The following is a 20,549-nucleotide window of genomic DNA, read 5'->3' as shown; positions in this document are numbered from 1 at the left end:
CCCTTTAATTCCACACTTCTAGCTTGGTTTCAGTTTTGGTTTAGTTTCTTTTTCCCTGCATTCAGTTGACATGCCCAAACTTGTTGGATAGTCAGCAGTACTTGGCTCAGGCTGTAGTAACATCAGCAGTGCTTGGCTCAGGCTGTAGTAACAATCAAACTTCATAAGTGATCTGTGTGAGCCATGGCAGCAGGTCGTAAGAGAGACCCTATTTGGGTTCATTTTGTTGAGATGCCAGCAGCAGATCTTGGAAAGAAAGGTGCAAGAGCAAAGTGCAAATACTGTCAAAAGGATATCCAAGGACTTGTTTGCCGTTTGAAATCACATTATGAAAACTGCAACCAGAAGGGAAATGAAGATGTTGATAGTGATACAACTAATGTCAATGAACCCCCACAGCTTCTTATGCACCAGGAGCCTAGTACTAGTGGTAAGTCTGGCAATTAATTTACAACCTATTTTTTTAACAGACATTTTACTGGGATGGTTAAAGTCTATGAAAAGAAAAATTTCTAGCACTGGTAGTTCTGGAGTATAGAATTTAAATTTATGTTAAGGCAATATTTCACAGAAAATTAACGCTAAAGGACATGTGCACCTTTATTTTTTTAAGGTGCACATGTCCTCCCCCAGCAGCGCTCTTACCTCCGATCCCCGCAGCGCTGAGATCCGTGGCTTCGTTTTGACCGTCCGCCTCCCGTCCTCCGGTTGCGGCCTACTCGCAGTGATCCAGCGGCGTGACGTCAGCGGGCCGCACGCTCCATTGAAATGAATGGAGGCGCGCTCGCGGACGGGCAGAACGAAGCCACGGATCCCCGCAGCGCTGACATCGGAGGTAAGAGAGCTGCGGGGGGAGGACATGTGCACACTGTGACTGGCTGCACCTTAAAAAATAAAGGTGCACATGTACTTACTCTCTGTAGTTCAATTCTGAGTGTTTAATAGTGCAAATAAAAATTATTAGGTTTCATAATCAACTGTTTTAATATTTTTATTTGTGTAAAACAATTAGATTTGCAAAAAGACAAAGTTTTGCTTGTGTACAACTTGATTAAAAAATCTGATTTAAATCAAAAAAATCTGATTTTTTTGATTTTTTTAAAAAAATCAAGATTTTTATCCACCCTGCCGAGCTGAGTGTGACCTGAGCGTAACTGTGGTAAGTGTGTGACTTGAGATTCAGTGACTTTGGATTCAGGGAGTTTCCAAGGGTGGTCTTACTGAATGGCTGTTATATATTATTAATACTTTTTATTTATTTTTGCTTATCTTATTGTCTGGTGCAGTCCCCATTAGGATGTGCTCCACTGTTGACAATGCCATCCAGTGCACGTCTTGCCGCATGTATGAAATCCTTGACCAGCCGGTGGAGGGTGCATACTGCTGTGCGAGATGTGAGCACGTTGTGCATTTGGAAGCCCAGATACTGGATCTAAATGTGCAGCTGGCAACACTGAGATCCATAGACAATATGGAAAGGAGTCTTCTGCTCACTGAGCAGACGCTCACTGGGATAGATGAGGGGGGGGATGCTAGGTTGGAGCTGCAGGACAGTGAGGCAGCCAGCTGGGTGACAGAAGGCGGGGTAGAGGGAAGAGCACCAGGGGGGCTAGTCCTGATCTGGCACACCCCAATAAGTTTGCTAAGTTGGCGGATGAGGGGAGTGTCAGTACTGGAGTAGCACTGCTGCAGCAAGGCATGTCCTCTGAAAGCCGGAGGAGTGTCTTCTCCAGTAAGGGGGGAAATAGGAGAGCAGGGCAGGCCAGACAGGTGCTGGTAGTGGGAGACTCAATTATTAGGGGAACAGGGCAATCTGTCACAAAGACAGGGATCGTCGAACGGTGTGCTGCCTACCTGGCGCTCGAGTCTGACACATCGCACAAATGACAAAGATAGAGGTAGGTGGAAGGTCCTTAAAGATGATTTCAGGGAATTAGGCTACAAGCTTAAAGCAAGGACCTCCAAGGTGGTATTTTCGGAAATACTTCCTGTACCACGTGCCACGCCAGAGAGGCAACGGGAGATTAGGGAGGTTAATAAGTGGCTCAGGAATTGGTGTAGGAAGGAGGGTTTGGGTTCCTGCAGAACTGGGCCGACTTCTCAGTTGGCTACAGGTTCTACGCTAGGGACGGGCTGCACCTCAATGGGGAGGGAGCAGCTGTGCTGGGGGAGAAAATGGCTAGAAGGTTGGAGGAGTGTGTATCCTAGGGACGGGGGGGGGAGGGTATTCCTTTTATAGGAGGGGAAGATAGTGCAGCTAGAGACCTGGGCACAAATAATGACATTGGGGGTGGGGGTGGCATGGGGGGGTGGGGTTAGAACAGGTAATAATTTCAGAAAGAATAGAGGTACAGAGAGATACATAAAGTGCATGTACACTAATGCCAGAAGCCTCGCCAACAAGATGGAGGAATTGGAGCTAATGTTGTTGGAACATAATTCTGCCATGGTGGGGATATCTGAGACATGGCCGGACGAGAGCCGTGACCGGGGGATAATTTACAGGGCTATAGTCTGTTCAGAAATGACCGTACAAATAAGCGAGGGGGAGGCGTGTGTTTATATGTAAAATCATCCTTACAACCCATCCTGCGTGATAATATATATGACTCTAATGAGAATGTAGAGTCCCTGTGGGGGGAGATAAGGGGGGGGGGAAATAATAAATTACTGATAGGGGTTTGTTATAAGTCTCCAAAAATAATGGAAGCTACAGAGAATATCCTCATAAAGCAAATAGATGAAGCAGCGACTCAAGGAGAAGTCATTATTATGGGGGACTTCAACTACCCTGAAATACATTGGGGAACCGAAACCTGCAGTTCAGCAAAGGTGATAGGTGTCTGACCACTATGAGAGACAATCACCTTTCACCACTGGTCCAGGACCCAACAAGAGGGGGGGCACTGCTAGACCTAATATTACCCCACAGGCCAGACCGCAGATCAGATATAAGGGTTGGGGGTCACTGGGGGGATAGTGGTCACAGGATAATACGTTTTCATGTATCCTGTAATAAGATGTGTAGTAGAGGGGTTACAAGGACACGAAACTTCAGGAAGGCAAATTTCCAACGGACGAGAGATGATCTTGGTGCAATTAACTGGGACGATATCCTGAGACATAAAAATACACAAAGACAATGGGAGACGTTTATTATCTTCCTGAATAGGAGCTGTGCACAATATATACCGTATGGGAATAAACATGCGAGAAATAGGAGGAAACCACTATGGCTAAATAGAGCTGTAAGGGGCGCAATAAGGGACAAAAAGAAAGCATTTAGAGAATTACAGCAAGTAGGGAGTGAGGAGGCATTAACTACAGAAGATTACATACATTCTGTAAAAAGCAAATCAAGACAGCAAAGATTGAGACAGAGAGACTCATTGCCAGAGAAAGGAAAAATAATCCCAAAATATTCTATACTACATAAATAGTAAGAAACTAAAAAATGATAGTGTTGGCCCCTTAATAATAGTCTGGGTGAGATGGTGGATGAGGAAAAAGCCAATATGCTAAATGACTTTATCAACAGGATTTACACAGGAAAATCCCATGATGGATAACATGATCAGGGATAAAAATTCTCCAGTAAGGCTGTGTGCCCACGATGCGATTTTTAAGCGTTTTTGGCGCGAAGACATTTAAAAATCGTGTACAGAACGCCCCCCATGCATTCCTATGGCATTCCGCACATGCTGTGCTAATGCTGCGCTTTTTTCCGCGGCGGAATCGCATCGCGGAAAAAATCGCAGCATGCTCATTCTTTTGTGAGGAATCGCAAAGAATTGCCGCGATTCCGCACCCATAGGAATGCATGAGAACCGCTTCCCGCATGTGGCTATGCCCACCATGCGGGAAGATAAGCATCTCATGTGCGGTTGGTACCCACGGTGTGGAGGAGAGGAGACTGTCCTCCAGGCCCTGGGTACCATACCCCTGTAAAAAAAAGAATAAAAAATCGGGGTATATTTACCTTCCGACATCCCGCGCTGCATTCCCGGCCTCAGCGTTCCCAGTAATGCCTTGCGGCACGGTCCTGTGATGACGTAGTCTCGCGTGACTCTAGCGGTCTCCTGAGATCACTATAGCAACGCGAGACCAACGTCATCACAGGTCTCGCAAGGCATCGCTGGGAACGCTGAGGCCCGGGATGGCAGCGCGGGACGCCGGAAGGTAAATATACCCCGATTTTTTTATTTTTTTTATTATTATTTTTTACATTCTATCTTTTACTACTGATGCTGCATAGGCCGCCTCAATAGTAAAAAGCTGCTCACACTTGTCAAACTCTATGTCTGACGAGTGTGACCAACCTGTCAATCACTTTCCAAGCGATGCTTCAAATCACTTGGAAAGTGCTTGAGAAAATCGCGAACAGAATCGCGGTGAAATCGCGCAGGAAAAACATGCGATTTCTGGGAAGGAGTCCGGTTTTCAGTGTGCTTTTTAAAACGCTACGTGGGCCCATAGCCTAAATGTCACCTGCTTAACCCAGCAGGAAGTACGGCGGCGTCTAAAAATCACTAAGATTTACAAATCCCCGGGCCCGGATGGGATACACCCCCGAGTACTGCAGGAATTAAGCACAGTCATAGATAGACCATTATTCTTAATCTTTAAAGATTCCATAATAACAGGGTCTGCACCACAGGACTGGTGTATAGCAAATGTGGTGCCAATATTCAAAAAGGGGACAAAAACTGAACTTGGAAATAATAGGCAGTGAGCTTAACCTCAACTGTGGGTAAAATCCTGGAGGGTTTTCTAAGAGATACTATACTAGAGTATCTGGAGAAGAATAACCTCATGACCCAATATCAACATGGGTTTACAAGGGACCGTTCCTGTCAGACTAATCTGATAAGCTTTTATGAAGAGGTAAGTTCCAGACTGGACCAAGGGAATGCAGTGGACGTGGTGTACATGGACTTTTCAAAAGCTGTTGATACGGTGCCACACAAAAGGCTGATACATAAAATGAGAGCAGTGGGGATAGGGGAAAATATGTGTAGGTGGGTTAAGAGCTGGCTCAGGGATAGGAAACGAGTGGTTATTAATGGAGCACACTCAGACTGGGTCACGGTTAGCAGTGGGGCACCACAGGGGTCAGTATTGGGCCCGCTTCTTTTTAACATATTTATTAATGACCTTGTAGGGGGCATAGAGAGTAGAATTTCAATATTTGCAGATGACACTAATCTCAGCAAGGTAATCAATACAGAGGAGGACAATTTTATATTACAGGAGGATTTATGTAAACTAGAAGCTTGGGCTGATAAATGGCAAATGAGCTTTAATGGGGATAAATGTAAGGTCATGCACTTGGGTAGAACGAACAAGATGTATAATTATGTGCTTAATTGTAAAACACTGGCAAAACTGTCACTGTAAAAGACCTGGGTGTATGGGTGGACGACAAACTCACATTTAGTGGCCAGTGTCAGGCAGCTGCTGCAAAGGCAAATAAAATAATGGGATGCATTAAAAGAGGCATAGATGCTCATGAGGAGAACATAATTTTACCTCTATATAAGTCACTAGTGCGACCACACTTAGAATACTGTGTACAGTTCTGGTCTCCAGTGTATAAGAAAGACATAGCTGAACTGGAGCGGGTGCAGAGAAGAGCGACCAAGGTTATTAGGGGAACTAGGGGGTCTGCAATACCAAGACAGGTTATTACACTTGGGGTTATTTAGTTTGGAGAATCAAAGGCTTAGGGGTGATCTTATTACAATGTATAAATATATGTGGGGACAGTACAAAGACCTTTCTAATGATCTTTTTACTCTTAGACCTGTGACAGGGACAAGGGGGCATCCTCTACGTCTGGAGGAAAGAAGGTTTAAGCATACTCGCAGACGCGGATTCTTTACTGTAAGAGCAGTGAGACTATGGAACTCTCTGCCGTATGATGTTGTAATGAGTGATTCCCTACTAACATGTAAGAAGGGACTGGACGCCTTTCTTGAAAAGTATAATATTACAGGGTATATACACTAGTCTCCTTAATATTGCGTTGATCCAGGGAGCTAGTCTGGTTGCCGTATGTGGAGTCGGGAAGGAATTTTTTTCCCCAATGAGAAGCTTCCTGTTGCCACGTGGGGTTTTTTTTTGCCTTCCTCTGGATCAACATGTTAGGGCAAGTTAGGATAGGATATGGGTTGAACTAGATGGACTTAAAGTCTCCCTTCAACCTTAATAACTATGTTACTATGTCGTGGGCCAGCGGAGTGGCCACCAAGGCCTCCCGATCTGACCCCCTTAGACTTTTATCTTTGGGGTCAGCTGAGGGCGATTGTCTATGCTGTGAAGGGTTCCCTGAAAAATGCCCACAGGAAAATTGCCAATTGCAGCATCACAAAGTTTAAGATCTATGATTTTTGAGGTGCACGGTGAGGATGATCACATGATATGTGATTAACTTGTGATTTACCGCTGACCCAGTGCAAAACTGCAAAAATGAAGATCTGTGCTTGTAGCAGTCTGTCATTATCAGCAATACATAGATCTAGTCTGCTCTCATCTCTACTGATTCTGCCTTACGCCTCCCACCAGCCCAAACCAGCCGCACATGCAGAACCAGCAGCAGTGGGATCCAGAGGATCCATCACTGCTATCAGTACTCACAGAAGTATCCCTGTGTTATCTGTGGAGTTACATGGGGCTGCAGGTCACATCTAATACGTGGGAGCCCACCAAAAGCAGGGAGCTGCTGGCAGAGATAGTTGTTCCTGGAAGCCCAGAAGGCACAGCAGAAAGGTGAAATTCTGTCACTTGGACCACCTTGTATACTTGCTGAGAATGTATGTTTTTGCAGTAGTGTAACTGTAGTTCGATGGACCTGCCCCCCCCCCCCCCACACACACAAACACGTTGATCCGATGTATGGGCCCCTGTAGTGTTCTAAATTCTATAAAGACTTCTGAATTGCCCCTTTCATTATGTAGTGAAATGTCCCCCATCCTGGTATATATACCCATCCTGGTGAATATGTCCCCATCCTGGTATGTATGGTCCAAATGGTCTCCATCCTGGTATATATGCCCATCATCCTGGTGAATATGTCCGCATCCTGGTATATATGGTCTCCATCCTGGTATATATGGTCCCCATCCTGGTATGTATGGTCCAAATGTCCCCCATCCTGGTGTATATGCCCATCATCCTGGTGTATATGCCCATCATCCTGGTGTATATGCCCATCATCCTGGTGAATATGTCCCCATCCTGGTGAATATGTCCCCATCCTGGTATATATGGTCCCCATCCTGGTATATATGGTCCCCATCCTGGTATGTATGGTCCCCATCCTGGTATGTATGGTCCAAATGGTCTCCATCCTGGTATATATGCCCATCATCTTGGTGAATATGTCCGCATCCTGGTATACAGTATATGTCCCAATGCTGGTATATATGGTCCCCATCCTGGTGAACATGCCCACTTCCTGGTATATATGTCCCCATCCTGGTATGTACGGTCCACATGGTCTCCATCCTGGTGAATATGTCCGCATCCTGGTATATATGGTCCCCATCCTGGTATATATGGTCCCCATCCTGGTATGTACGGTCCACATGGTCTCTGTCCTGGTATATAAGCCCACTTCCTGGTATATATGTCCCCATCCTGGTATGTACGGTCCACATGGTCTCCATCCTGGTGAATATGTCCGCATCCTGGTATATATGGTCCCCATCCTGGTATGTACGGTCCACATGGTCTCCGTCCTGGTGAATATGCCCACTTCCTGGTATATATGTCCCCATCCTGGTATGTACGGTCCACATGGTCTCCGTCCTGGTGAATATCCCCACTTCCTGGTATATATGGTCCCCATCCTGGTATGTATGGTCCAAATGGTCTCCATCCTGGTATATATGCCCATCATCCTGGTATATATGGTCCCCATCCTGATATATATGGTCCCCATCCTGGTATGTATGGTCCAAATGGTCTCCATCCTGGTATATATGCCCATCATCTTGGTGAATATGTCCCCATCCTGGTATGTACGGTCCACATGGTCTCCGTCCTGGTGAATATGTCCGCATCCTGGTATATATGGTCCCCATCCTGGTATGTACAGTCCACATGGTCTCCGTCCTGGTATATATCCCCACTTCCTGGTATATATGTCCCATCCTGGTATGTACGGTCCACATGGTCTCCGTCCTGGTGAATATGTCCGCATTCTTGTATATATGTCCCCATCCTGGTATGTACGGTCCACATGGTCTCCGTCCTGGTGAATATGTCCACATTCTTGTATATATGTCCCCATTCTGGTATGTACGGTCCACATGGTCTCCGTCCTGGTGAATATGTCCGCATTCTTGTATATATGGTCCCCATCCTGGTATGTACGGTCCACATGGTCTCCGTCCTGGTGAATATGTCCGTATTCTTGTATATATGTCCCCATTCTGGTATGTACGGTCCACATGGTCTCCGTCCTGGTATATATGTCCACTTCCTGGTATATATGTCCCCATCCTGGTTTACATGGTCCCCAATCCTAGTGTATGTGTCCCCGTTCTGCCCCTAATGCATAATTAAAAACAAAAACATTCTCCCCTTTCCTCTGCTCCCACGTCACCCAGTGTCTTTTGTATCCACCACACAGCCCGGCAGCTGACATCGGAGTGTGCGCCATTGTCATGCGCCGCTCCCTGTGGCTGCACCTCTGAAGTCAGCTCACAGCCACTGCATGTGTCGCAGTGCAGCATGTATCGCAGTGCAGGGACCCGACGGGTCTCTGCAACACCATGCATGTCATCTGGATCTGCGTCTTCAGTGAGGACGGAGATCCAGCAGAAGCCGGCATCTGTACGCCCGTGCCTGCTCGTGGCCTTCATCGCTGCGACCACAGTCGTTGCACCTCTGTGTTTTTTTCTGTTGGTGAACCAGTAGTCTTACCAATGTGTGTTCCCCGCACCCTGTGTTGTCTGAGTGGTGTTCTACCCGTGGGGATCGAGTGCGGGCGTTCAGTGGGATGAGCCCTGGTTTTTGTGGGCTCTCGAAAGACAGCCAGGCCAGCAGACAAGAGCCCCCACTGACCGGTGTGCCTCCATAGTGATGTCACTGACCAGCAGAGGAGCCGGCAGTGGCAGAGCAGCGCCGCTCTCCTATTGATTTCAGAGGCAGTGAATCTGGCGCCTGCACTTCCTTCCCTGTCCACTTCTGACTACCAAGAGTGAGAGTGACGGATCCTACGTAGATGTGTATCATACACATATACTGCAGGTGTAGGCAGGCAGGGGATGACAGAAAATGCAGAATGGATTGGAATCAGGGTCTCTAGCCCATACACCCCACACTGAGCGTGGACTGACAGCTCGTAAGAACAGAATCTGTCCTCTGGGGCGAGGTACGAGTGACCCGGACCTGTAGAGCCCGGAGCAGTCAGCCGGGCCCAGAGACCTGGGGTGAAATCCATTCTGCATGTTCTGTGCTGCCTGTGCTGTGCTGCATTGTATGTCACTGGAGCCCATGGAAGTCACCGGGCTCTCCTTGCTGACATTATCTCACATGTTCCTTCCAGCGCTTCCCCACCCCCATTGTTTCCAATTGGCAATCCTGTCATTCCTTTTGGTACAACCCCAGTGACCATGGCGTTCCTGCGGTGACAATGGCGTTCCTGCGGTGACAGTGGCGTTCCTGCGGTGACAATGGCGTTCCTGCGGTGACAATGGCGTTCCTGCGGTGACAATGGCGTTCCTGCGGTGACAGTGGCGTTCCTGCGGTGACAGTGGCGTTCCTGCGGTGACAGTGGCGTTCCTGCGGTGACAATGGCGTTCCTGCGGTGACAGTGGCGTTCCTGCGGTGACAGTGGCGTCCCTGCGGTGACAGTGGCGTCCCTGCGGTGACCGTGGCGTCCCTGCGGTGACCGTGGCGTCCCTGCGGTGACATTGGCGTTCCTGCGGTGACCATGGCGTTCCTGCGGTGCCGGACAATTGGGCTTTGGTTAGAGCATGTTCTTTAATAGATCTCTCCCCAGATGTGTTAATTTCTTTCCAATAAACGTGTATTGTAAGTTCATCTAGTTTTCTACCAGAGGAACAACACAGGGAGGATTTACTGGAGTCTGAATATCTTGTATCTCATCCTATCAGCGCAGCGGTGACTTGGAGACGCCGACTGCATCGCTCTTCAGAGACAATTCTCAAACCAAAGGCTGACAGCGTAGATCAAGACCCAACAGAACATTGTCAGGACTCCTGCCCTCAAAAAGCCGAAGCCAATGTGCTGCAGAGCATAGCACCAATAACTGTATACTATCCCCCAGTCCAGCAAAGCATCACACCTAGAATTCTATATTATTCTCCTGCCCTGCAGAGCATCTCACCTATACCTGTATACTATCTCCCATCCTGCAGAGCATCTCACCTATACCTGTATACTATCCCCCCATCCTGCAGAGCATCTCACCTATACCTGTATACTATCCCCCCGTCCTGCAGAGCATCTCACCTATACCTGTATACTATCCCCCCGTCCTGCAGAGCATCTCACCTATACCTGTATACTATCCCCCAGTCCAGCAGAGCATCGCACCTAGAATTCTATATTATTCTCCTGCCCTGCAGAGCATCTCACCTGTATGCTATCCCCCTGTCCTGCAGAGCATCTCACCTATACCTGTATACTATCCCCCGTCCTGCAGAGCATCTCACCTATACCTGTATACTATCCCCCCGTCCTGCAGAGCATCTCTCCTATACCTGTATACTATCCCCCTGTCCTGCAGAGCATCTCACCTATACCTGTATACTATCCCCCTGTCCTGCAGAGCATCTCACCTATACCTGTATACTATGCCCCCTGTCCTGCAGAGCATCTCACCTATACCTGTATACTATCCCCCTGTCCTGCAGAGCATCTCACCTATACCTGTATACTATCTCCCCTGTCCTGCAGAGCATCTCACCTATACCTGTATACTATCCCCCGTCCTGCAGCGCATCTCACCTATACCTGTATACTATCCCCCGTCCTGCAGAGCATCTCACCTATAACTCGCTACTGTTTTCCTGTGGGCATTTTTCTGGTCACTGCTGTGAAGATACGAGATGTAAAGCATCTGAAACAACGGATACTGGAAGCCTGTGCTGGCATTCCTTCTGCGGTGTTGCCATCAGTGTGTCAGGAGTGGAAGAAGAGGGCTGCACTGACAATCCAACACAATGGGCAGCACTCTGAACACATTTTATAAGTGGTCATAAACTTGCAAATAACTCATGAAAAAATAAAGTTACATTAAAACCGAGCACACCAGTGTTTCTCTTGTGAAATTCTCAATAAGTCTGATGTGTCACATGACCCTCTTCCCATTGGAAAAAATAAAGTTGGATCCAAAATGGCCGACTTCAACATGGCCACCATGGTCACCACCCCCCATCTTGAAAAGTTTCCCCCCTCCCATATACTAATGTGCCACAAACAGGAAGTTGATATCACCAACCATTCCAATTTTATTTAGGTGTATCCATATAAATGGCCCACCCTGTAGTGTGCTCCACTCCTGCGCGCCCCCTAGTGATGTAGCGCGCGCTCCACTCCTCCATACCCTCTGCTGATGTAGAGCGCGCTCCACTCCTCCATACCCTCTGCTGATGTAGAGCTCGCTCCACTCCTCCATACCCTCTGCTGATGTAGAGCGCGCTCCACTCCTCCATACCCTCTGCTGATGTAGAGCGCGCTCCACTCCTCCATACCCTCTGCTGATGTAGAGCTCGCTCCACTCCTCCATACCCTCTGCTGATGTAGAGCGCGCTCCACTCCTCCACACCCTCTGCTGATGTAGACCGCGCTCCACTCCTCCATACCCTCTGCTGATGTAGAGCTCGCTCCACTCCTCCATACCCTCTGCTGATGTAGAGCTCGCTCCACTCCTCCATACCCTCTGCTGATGTAGAGCGCTCTCCACTCCATACCCTCTGCTGATGTAGAGCACGCTCCACTCCTCTATACCCTCTGCTGATGTAGTGCGCGCTCCACTCCTCCATACCCTCTGCTAATGTAGAGTGTGCTCGACTCCTCCATACCCTCTGCTGATGTAGAGCGCGCTCCACTCCTCTATACCATCTGCTGATGTAGAGTGCGCTCCACTCCTCCGCGACTCCAAGTGATGTAGAGTGTACTCCATTCTTCCATGCCCCCTAGTTGTGTAGAAAGTGCTCCATGCCCTCTGCTGATGTAGGGTGCCCTCCACTCCTCCTTGCACCCTAGAGGTGTAGAGCATGCTCCACTCCTCCACGCCCCCTGCTGGTGTAGAGCATGCTCCATTTCTCCATGCTCCGTAGAGGTGTAGAATGCGCTCCACTTCTCCGCTCCCCCTAGTGGTGTACAGTGTGCTTCATTCCTCCATGCCCTCTGCTGATGTAGAGCGTGCTCCATTCCTCCATACACCGTAGAGGCGTAGAGTACAGTCCTCCTCTGCGCCTCCTGCTGGTGTAGAGTGCGCCCCCTATTGGTGTAGTGTGCTTCATTCCTCCATGCCCCCTGCTGATGTAGAGTCCTCTCCACTCCTCCGCACCCCCTAGTGCTGTAGATTGCACTGCACTCCACTGCACCCTCTAGTGTTGTAGAGTGTGCTCCATTCCTCCATGCCCCCTGCTGATGTCGAGCACCCTCCACTTCTCCGCGCCCCCTGCTCATGTAGAATGTGCGCTCCACTTCTCCACGCCCCCTGCTGGTGTAGAGTGCTCTCCACTTCTCCACGCCCCCTGCTGGTGTAGAGTGCTCTCCACTTCTCCATGCCCCCTGCTGGTGTAGAGTGCTCTCCACTTACTTCTCCATGCCCCCTGCTGGTGTAGAGCGCTCTCCACTTCTCCATGCCCCCTGCTGGTGTAGAGCGCTCTCCACTTCTCCATGCCCCCTGCTGGTGTAGAGCGCTCTCCACTGCTCCATGCCCCCTGCTGGTGTAGAGCGCTCTCCACTACTCCATGCCCCCTGCTGGTGTAGAGCGCTCTCCACTTCTCCATGCCCCCTGCTGGTGTAGAGCGCTCTCCACTTCTCCATGCCCCCTGCTGGTGTAGAGCGCTCTCCACTCCTCCATGCCCCCTGCTGGTGTAGAGCGCTCTCCACTTCTCCATGCCCCCTGCTGGTGTAGAGCGCTCTCCACTTCTCCATGCCCCCTGCAGGTGTAGAGCGCTCTCCACTTCTCCATGCCCCCTGCTGATTTAGAGCGCTCTCCACTCCTCCATGCCCCCTGCTGGTGTAAAGCGCTCTCCACTTCTACATGCCCCCTGCTGGTGTAGAGCGCTCTCCACTTCTCCATGCCCCCTGCTGATTTAGAGCGCTCTCCACTTCTCCATGCCCCCTGCTGATTTAGAGCGCTCTCCTTCTCGCCCCCGGTGATGATGAACATGCTCCACTTCCCATTATGTGACTGGTAGGGGATAGGGATCTTTTTCAGGGGGTCTCATCATATGATCTCCTCAGGATCGGGATCTAGTGCTACAGCGGATCGCTGAGGATCGGCGGATGCAACATGACAAGAAGAAAATTGCAACAGCGAGTGAGAGGCTGGAGAGCCAAGAAGACCCGGCCATCTGCACCACGGCCCATGATCATTGCACTCTGACGGTGAGAGCCCCCGCGGCCTGTGGGGCCCTATAGAGGTTGTGTGGGGCCCCGGTGTCTTTTATCCTATTGTCATTTACGATTTTCCGGTTGTCAGATGTGATGTGTTGGTTGTCGTGTTCCCTTCCCCGCTTGTATTCTCCCTTACAGTTAGTCAGTGTCTGCGGTCGCTGGTGGTGCTCGGCCGGTTGTCACCTGTGTCGGGTGTCGCCTTTGCTGTGACGGGTGTCTTGCATCGTCTGTCTCGGTTGTCGTCTGTGTCGAGTGTCGTCTGTGACGGGTGTCAGTTGTCGCCTCCCCTCCTCCGCTCTATAACTGTCTGCCTGCTCTCTTGCAGGTGCGCCTGCCGTCCGGTCAGTGTGTGCGGCTGTCGCTGGCCGGTGACTCGCGGCTGCAGGCCGTGTACGATCATGTGTGCTCGCTGCTTCCGACTCCCGGCAGATTGTTACAGACGTTTCCCAGCAGACGCTTCACAGACGAGGATCTGTCCCGCAGCCTCCAGGAGCTGGGACTGACCCCCAGCGCCACCCTCTGTGTGCACCCCGGGGCCCACACCACCCCGGAGCCCCTCAATTCCTCCTCGGAGCCCCCTGTGTATGACGCAGCCCAGTTGATGATGCAGAGAGACAAGCTGTTGCCCGTCCTCCGCTCTCCAGCCCAGGCAGTGACCCCCAACATCCACATGGTGGCAGAACCTGCAAAGCCGCACAGCTGGGGTGTGTATATAAAGTATCTGGGGGTGTGTATAACGTATGTGGGGGTGTATATAATGTAAGGCGGAGGGTGTATATAACGTATTAGGGATGTTTATAACATGGAGGTTGTGTGTGGGGAAACGGTGGGTCGGCGGGCGCCCAGGTCTGCTAGCTGGAACCGCATGGACCAGGGATCGTCCCGCCTAATGCCCGCTCTCCCGTTACCGTGGGCATAACACTACTCGGACAACACAGGGTGAGGGTAAAACAAGGTGGGCAATAATTTATTGAGCCACAAAACAGGCAGATAACACATAGAACAGTCCCAGCACAGTACCCAGGATGGCGCACATCACATTACAGAGTCTCACCCTTCCGCTGACCCGCTGGGATAATGGCAGATGTTACGTCAGAGCTCCCAGGGTCGCTACCCCACCTGTGGTAGACACACACAGAGAGGAGGTAACGACAAGCGTGAGGAGATGACAGTCCATAGAATCCATACAAGGTCCAAAGCCAGTTGACACAAGAGTCACCACCAGGCGTACCCGAACATCTCCATGGAGCCAGGTGACCAGCGGCCCCCAATCCTGGCTTTCTCCAAACGTATTCATGGTTCACCATTGGTCAATGGAGCAGATCTGTATCGTTCCAACCAGAGCTGAAATCCCCCAGGATTTATCCTATAGAATGATAGATCCCTGCTCCTCGTGATGGTGCCATGATGAATTGGCTGCAGTCCTTTGTCTCGTCCGTTGGGTGTTTTGCAGAGTGTCCGGCTGTGTTACTCTATTCCAGTCTCTCTGTCTCTGAGTCTGTTTATACAGAGACATCTACTATATGATCGTCTAATTCTGTCGGTCTGTAACGGAAATCCCGCGTCGCTGATTGGTCGCGGCCGGCCAGAGATTTGGTTTAGGTCAGGGCTCTGGCTGGGCCAGTCAAGAATGGTCACAGAGTTGTTCTGAAGCCACTCCTTTGTTATTTTAGCTGTGTGCTTAGGGTCATTGCCTTGTTGGAAGGTGAACCTTCGGCCAAGTCTGAGGTCCAGAGCACTCTGGAAGAGGTTTTCATCCAGGATATCTCTGTACTTGACCACGTTCATGTTTCCTTCACTTGCAACCAGTCGTCCTGGCCCTGCAGCAGAAAAACACCCCCATAGCATGATGCTGCCACCACCATGTTTCACTGTTGGGATTGTATTGGGCAGGTGATGAGCAGTGCCTGGTTTCCTCTACACATACCGCTTAGAATTATCACCAAAAAGTTCTATCTTCATCTCATCAGACCGGAGAATCTTATTTCTCATAGTCTGGGAGTCCTTTATGGGTTTTTTTTTTTAGCAAACTCTATACGGGCTGTCTTGTGTCTGGCCACTCTGCCATATAGTCCTTACTGGTGGAGGGCTGCAGTGATAGATGAGTTTGTGGAGCTTTCTCCCTTCTCCTTACTGCATCTGTGGAGCTCAGCCACAGTGATTTTGGGGTTCTTCTTTACCTCTCTCACCAAGACTCTTCTCCCACGATTGTTCAGTTTGGTTGGACAGCCAGGTCTAGGAAGACTTCTGGTGGTCCCAAACATCTTCCATGTAAGGATCATGGAGGCCTCTGTGCTCTTAGGAACCTTGAGTACCGCAGAAATTCTTATGTAACCTTGGCCAGATCTGTGCCTTGCCACAATTCTGTCTCTGAGCTCCTTGGCCAGTTCCTTTGGCCTCATGATTCTCATTTGGTCTGACATGCACTGTGAGCTGTGAGGTCTTATATAGACAGGTGTGCGCCTTTACAAATCAAGTCCTGTCAGTGTAATTACACACAGCTGGACTCCAATGAAGGAGTAGAACCATCTCAAGGAGGATCACAAGGAAATGGACAGCAGGTGACTTACATATAAGTGTGTGAGCAAAGGGGCTGAATACTTATGACCATGTGAGATTTCAGTTTTTCTTTTTTAATAAATTTGCAAAAATTTCTACATTTCTGTTTTTTCCAGTCAAGATGGGGTGCAGAGTGTACAGTAATGAGGAAAAAATGAACTTTTTTTGAATTTACCAAATGGCTGCAATGAATCAAAGAGTGAAAAATTTAAAGGGGTCTGAAGACTTTCCTTACCCACTGTATATGGAACCTCTTGAGTCCTCACCCCTACAGCCGCCCCAATAATGGTTGATGGAAATCTGGAGTTTCATATTTTGAGGATTGTAGATTCTCGTCTCCAACGTTACTCACTACAATTCTTGGTGCACTTGAAGGGTTATTGCCCAGAGGAAAGGTTGTGGATCTCTGCATCAGAGGTGAATGCTCCCAGGCTGGTTTGTTCATTTGACTCCTCTTATCCTGAGAAGCTAGGTCCTGAGTGTCTAGGCCACTGTTAAGGTACTGTCACACTTAGCGATGCACCAGTGATCCCGACCAGCGATATGACGCGGTCAGGATCGCTGGTACATCGCTAAGTGGTCGCTAATGAGCTGCCACACAGGTAGATCTCACCAGCGACATCACAGGGGACGGGGATCGCTACTTACCTGTCACACCAGGCGATCCTGCGTCCTCCCGCCCGGCTCCACGCTCGTCTCTCCACAGGAAGCACCGCAGGAAGCTGACGACGAGAAACAGTCCTGGACGTTCTCGCACGATCAGCGATAACCAGCGGGGGAGCGGGTCGCTGGTAAGTATCAGACACAGCGATGTCGCTAGCAATATCGCTATAACGTCACTAGTTATAGCGATATTGCAAGCGATATCGCTTAGTGTGACAGACTTTCATGGGTGTGTCAGAGGCTGCAGACAGTCGCACTGCATCTGGCTGCAGAAGGTCTCAGCAGTTGGCCCTGCAGACTAGTGATCAGCTCCCTCGGCCTTAATGGTGTCACCTGGATCTGGGTGTTCTTTTTATTTGCACTTCCCTGTTGAGGCTTGGAGCTGCAGCTGTCGGCTAGTATCCTCTTTGGAGTTTGAAGGACGACAGTGTTTCTCTCTGAGTCTACTCAAGCTAAGTTTCCCCTTGTTTTGGATATCCTAGCTGTCATATATAGTTACTGGGTTGGACCAGCTTTCACCCCTTCCTTCCTTAAGCAGGGCTTACTGCTAGGGACTAGGTATCCTGCTCAGTGATAGGAGTGGAACCTATTTAGGGTCTTTTAGGGAAGACAGGGTGACGTTAGATCTTCCTAGGGTCTCCACTCCCCGTTTCCCTAGTGTCGGGGGACCCCTTCCCCTTATCCCTTTGTGTTACACTTAGTTTGTCCTACCCTGTGCTTGACAGGTGTGTATATAACATATAGAGGGGGGTGTATATAGCGTATGGAGGGAGTTGTATATAATTTACAGAGGAGGTGTAGATAATATACAGAGGGGTGTGTAAATAACATGGAGGGGGGTGTATATAACCTATGGGGGGTGTATATAATGTACGGAGGGGGTGTATATAATGTACTTGGGGGTTTGGCCCAAAGTGTTTGCCCCTTTCTGATTCCTATTCTTTTGCATAATTTTCACACTTGTGTTTCAGATCACCAAACAAATATAAATATTAAGAAAGATAACAATAGTAAGTGCAGTTTAGAAATGAATGTCTTATTAAGGGAAAAAGAAATCCAAACCTACAGGGCCCTGTGTGAAAGTGATTGCTCCCCCTTTTAAAACATAAAGTAACTGTGATTTGTCACATATTTTGGAAGCTGAGTTCATTCCCTAGCCACACCCAGGTCTGATTACTGCCCACCTATTCTCAATCAAGAAATCCTTTAAATAGGATCTGCCTGACAAAGTAGACCAAAAGATCTTCAAAAGCCAGGCATCATGCCGCGATCCAAAGAAATTAAGGAATAAATGAGAACCAAAGTAATTGAGATCTATCAGTCTGGAAAATGTTATTTGGGTCTCCAGCGAACCACAGTGAGAGCCATTATTCACAAAAGGCGAAATCATGGAACAGTGAGGAACCTTTCCAGGAGTAGCTGGAAATTCAGAGCCCACAAAAGACCTCACAACAACATTCAAAGAACTGCAGGCCTCACTTTCCTCTTTTAAGATCAGTGTTCATTACTGGGCAAAAATGTCCTGTATGGCAGAGTGCCAAGACGAAAACCACTGCGGAGCAATAAGGTAAAGGCTTCCCTCAGTTTTGCCAGAAAACATCTTTATGATCCCCAAGAGTTTTGGGGAAATACTATGTGGATTGATGAGACAAAAGTCGATCTTTTTTGAAAGGTGTATATCCCATTACATCAGGAGTAGAAGTAACAGCATTTCAGAAAAGGAACATCATACCAACAGTAAAATATGGTGGTGGTAGTGTGATGGTCTGGTGCTGTTTTGCTGCCTCATGACCTGGAAGACTTGCTGTGGTAAATGGAACCATGAATTCTGCTGTCTGGCAAAAAATCCTGAAGGAGAATGTGCGGTCGTCTGTTCGTGACCTCAAGCTGAAGTGCACTTGGGTTATGCACAGGACAATGATCCAAAACACACCAACAAATCCTCCTCTGAATGGCTCAACTTTGGAGTGGCCTAGTCAAAGTCCTGACCTTAATCCGATTGAGATGCTGTGACATGACCTTAAAAAGGCGGTTCATGCTCAGAAACCTCCAATGTGGCCGAATTACAATTGTGCACAGATGAGCTGCCCAAATTCCTCCAGAGCGTTGTAAAAGACTCATTACCTATTATTGCAAACGTTTGATTGCAGTTGCTGCTAAGGGCGGCTCAACCAGTTAAGTTTAGGGGGCACTCACTTTCTCACACAGGGCCCTGTAGGTTTGGATTTCTATTTCCCTTAATAATAAAGACCTTCATTTATAATCTGCATTTTGTGATTACTTGTATTATCTTTGTTTACATTTCTTTGGTAATCGGAGACATTTAAGTGTGACACATGCAAAAGAATAGAAACTCAGGAAGGGGGCAAAAACATGGAGTCCGCCCCATGCGTACCACCCCGAAACTAATGGATTGTGTGAGCGCTTCAATGGAAGGCTCAAGCAGCTCATTAGCCGGTATGTGGAGTCCGAGGGAGGGGACTGGGAGAAAAACCTGCAGCTGCTCCTGTTCGCCTACTGGGAGGTGCCGCAGGATTCTACCGGGTTCTCTCCTTTTGAATTGCTCTATGGCTGAAACGAAACGTATGAGGGCCGTAAGCGCTAGTAAGAGAGAGTTGGGAGGGCACTTTTCCCACAGAAGAGGTTCCCATTCTGGAGTATGTCCAAAAGTTTAGAGAGAAAATGAGGTACCTCATGGCCTTAGCCCATGGGAATTTAGAAATAGCTCAGGAAAGGCAACGACAGTGTTACAACCGTACTGCCGGAGTGCGAGAATTTACCTGTGGACAGAAGGTTCTAGTACTAATACCAGTACCCAAAAACAAGCTGCAAGCCATGTGGGCAGGTCCGTTCACCATCACCAGGAAATGCGGGGAGATTGACTACACTGTGGCTTTGGATTGAATGGGTGTTCGTGAACGGACCTATCATGTTAACAGCTTAAAAGCTTTTGAGGAAAGGGAAGTTATCAACCTAGCAGTTTGTTGTCCCCCTTTAGATGACCCAGATCTGAACCAGATCCTGGACTTATTGGTGGAATCCAAAAGAGGAATGGGATAGCGGATGTCCCGTTGGGGTAGAAGCTTGGTCCATCACAGAAGCAACAATTAACAGAACTACGTAGAACATATGGCTCCCTGTTCACAAGTCAGCCTGGTCGAACCCCCTTGGTCCAGCATCTTGTCAACACAGGGGTAGCCAATCCACTCAGACAACCGGCCTACCGGGTGCCACCTCCAGTGTTGGCAATGCCCGCAATCTCGTCTGGACCCCAGAGTGCGAGTCCACATTCCTCCAGTTGAAAAATAGATGAGTGCAGCACGTTATCGGCAAATACTGGAGGCAAATTTGCAATCAACGCGGAAGCTGCGCATGGGGCGTGCTTGGACATTCCAACATGACAATGATCCAAAAAACAAGGCAACCTGTCATTGACTACAGCAGAACAAAGTGAAGGTTCTGGAGTGGCCATCTCAGTCTCCTGACCTCAGTATCATTGAGCCTCTCTGGGGAGATCTCAAGCGCGCAGTTCGTGCTAGACAGCCGAGGAATTTACAGGAACTGGAGGCTTTTTGCCAAGAAGAGTGGGCAGCTTTACTATCTGATAAAATAAAGAACCTCATCCACAACTACCACAAAAGACTTCAAGCTGTCATTGATGTTAGAGGGGGCAATACATGGTATTAAGAAATCGGGCATGTGAACTTTTGATCGGGGTC

General features: G+C 48.9%; 1 protein-coding gene across 6 annotated transcripts in view; it reads left to right on the top strand.

The window, feature by feature from the left end:
• LOC141054860 (uncharacterized) overlaps positions 1-20,549 on the top strand; it is a 75,342-nt gene that overhangs the window by 11,854 nt on the left and 42,939 nt on the right. For all 6 annotated transcript variants that reach the window (XM_073551736.1, XM_073551741.1, XM_073551737.1 and 3 more), the window contains 2 exons: positions 13,456-13,599; positions 13,934-14,312. In XM_073551736.1, the coding sequence (XP_073407837.1) occupies positions 13,456-13,599; positions 13,934-14,312 (523 nt within the window). The remainder of the gene's footprint in view (positions 1-13,455; positions 13,600-13,933; positions 14,313-20,549) is intronic.

This window comes from Dendrobates tinctorius, unplaced genomic scaffold (genome assembly GCF_039654945.1).
Source record: "Dendrobates tinctorius isolate UK_male_01 unplaced genomic scaffold, ASM3965494v1 ptg000179l, whole genome shotgun sequence".
In the NCBI taxonomy this organism is placed as follows: Eukaryota; Metazoa; Chordata; class Amphibia; order Anura; family Dendrobatidae; genus Dendrobates; species Dendrobates tinctorius.
The sequence above is the reverse complement of the archived record's forward strand: the minus strand, read 5'-3'. Positions and strand labels throughout refer to the sequence as shown.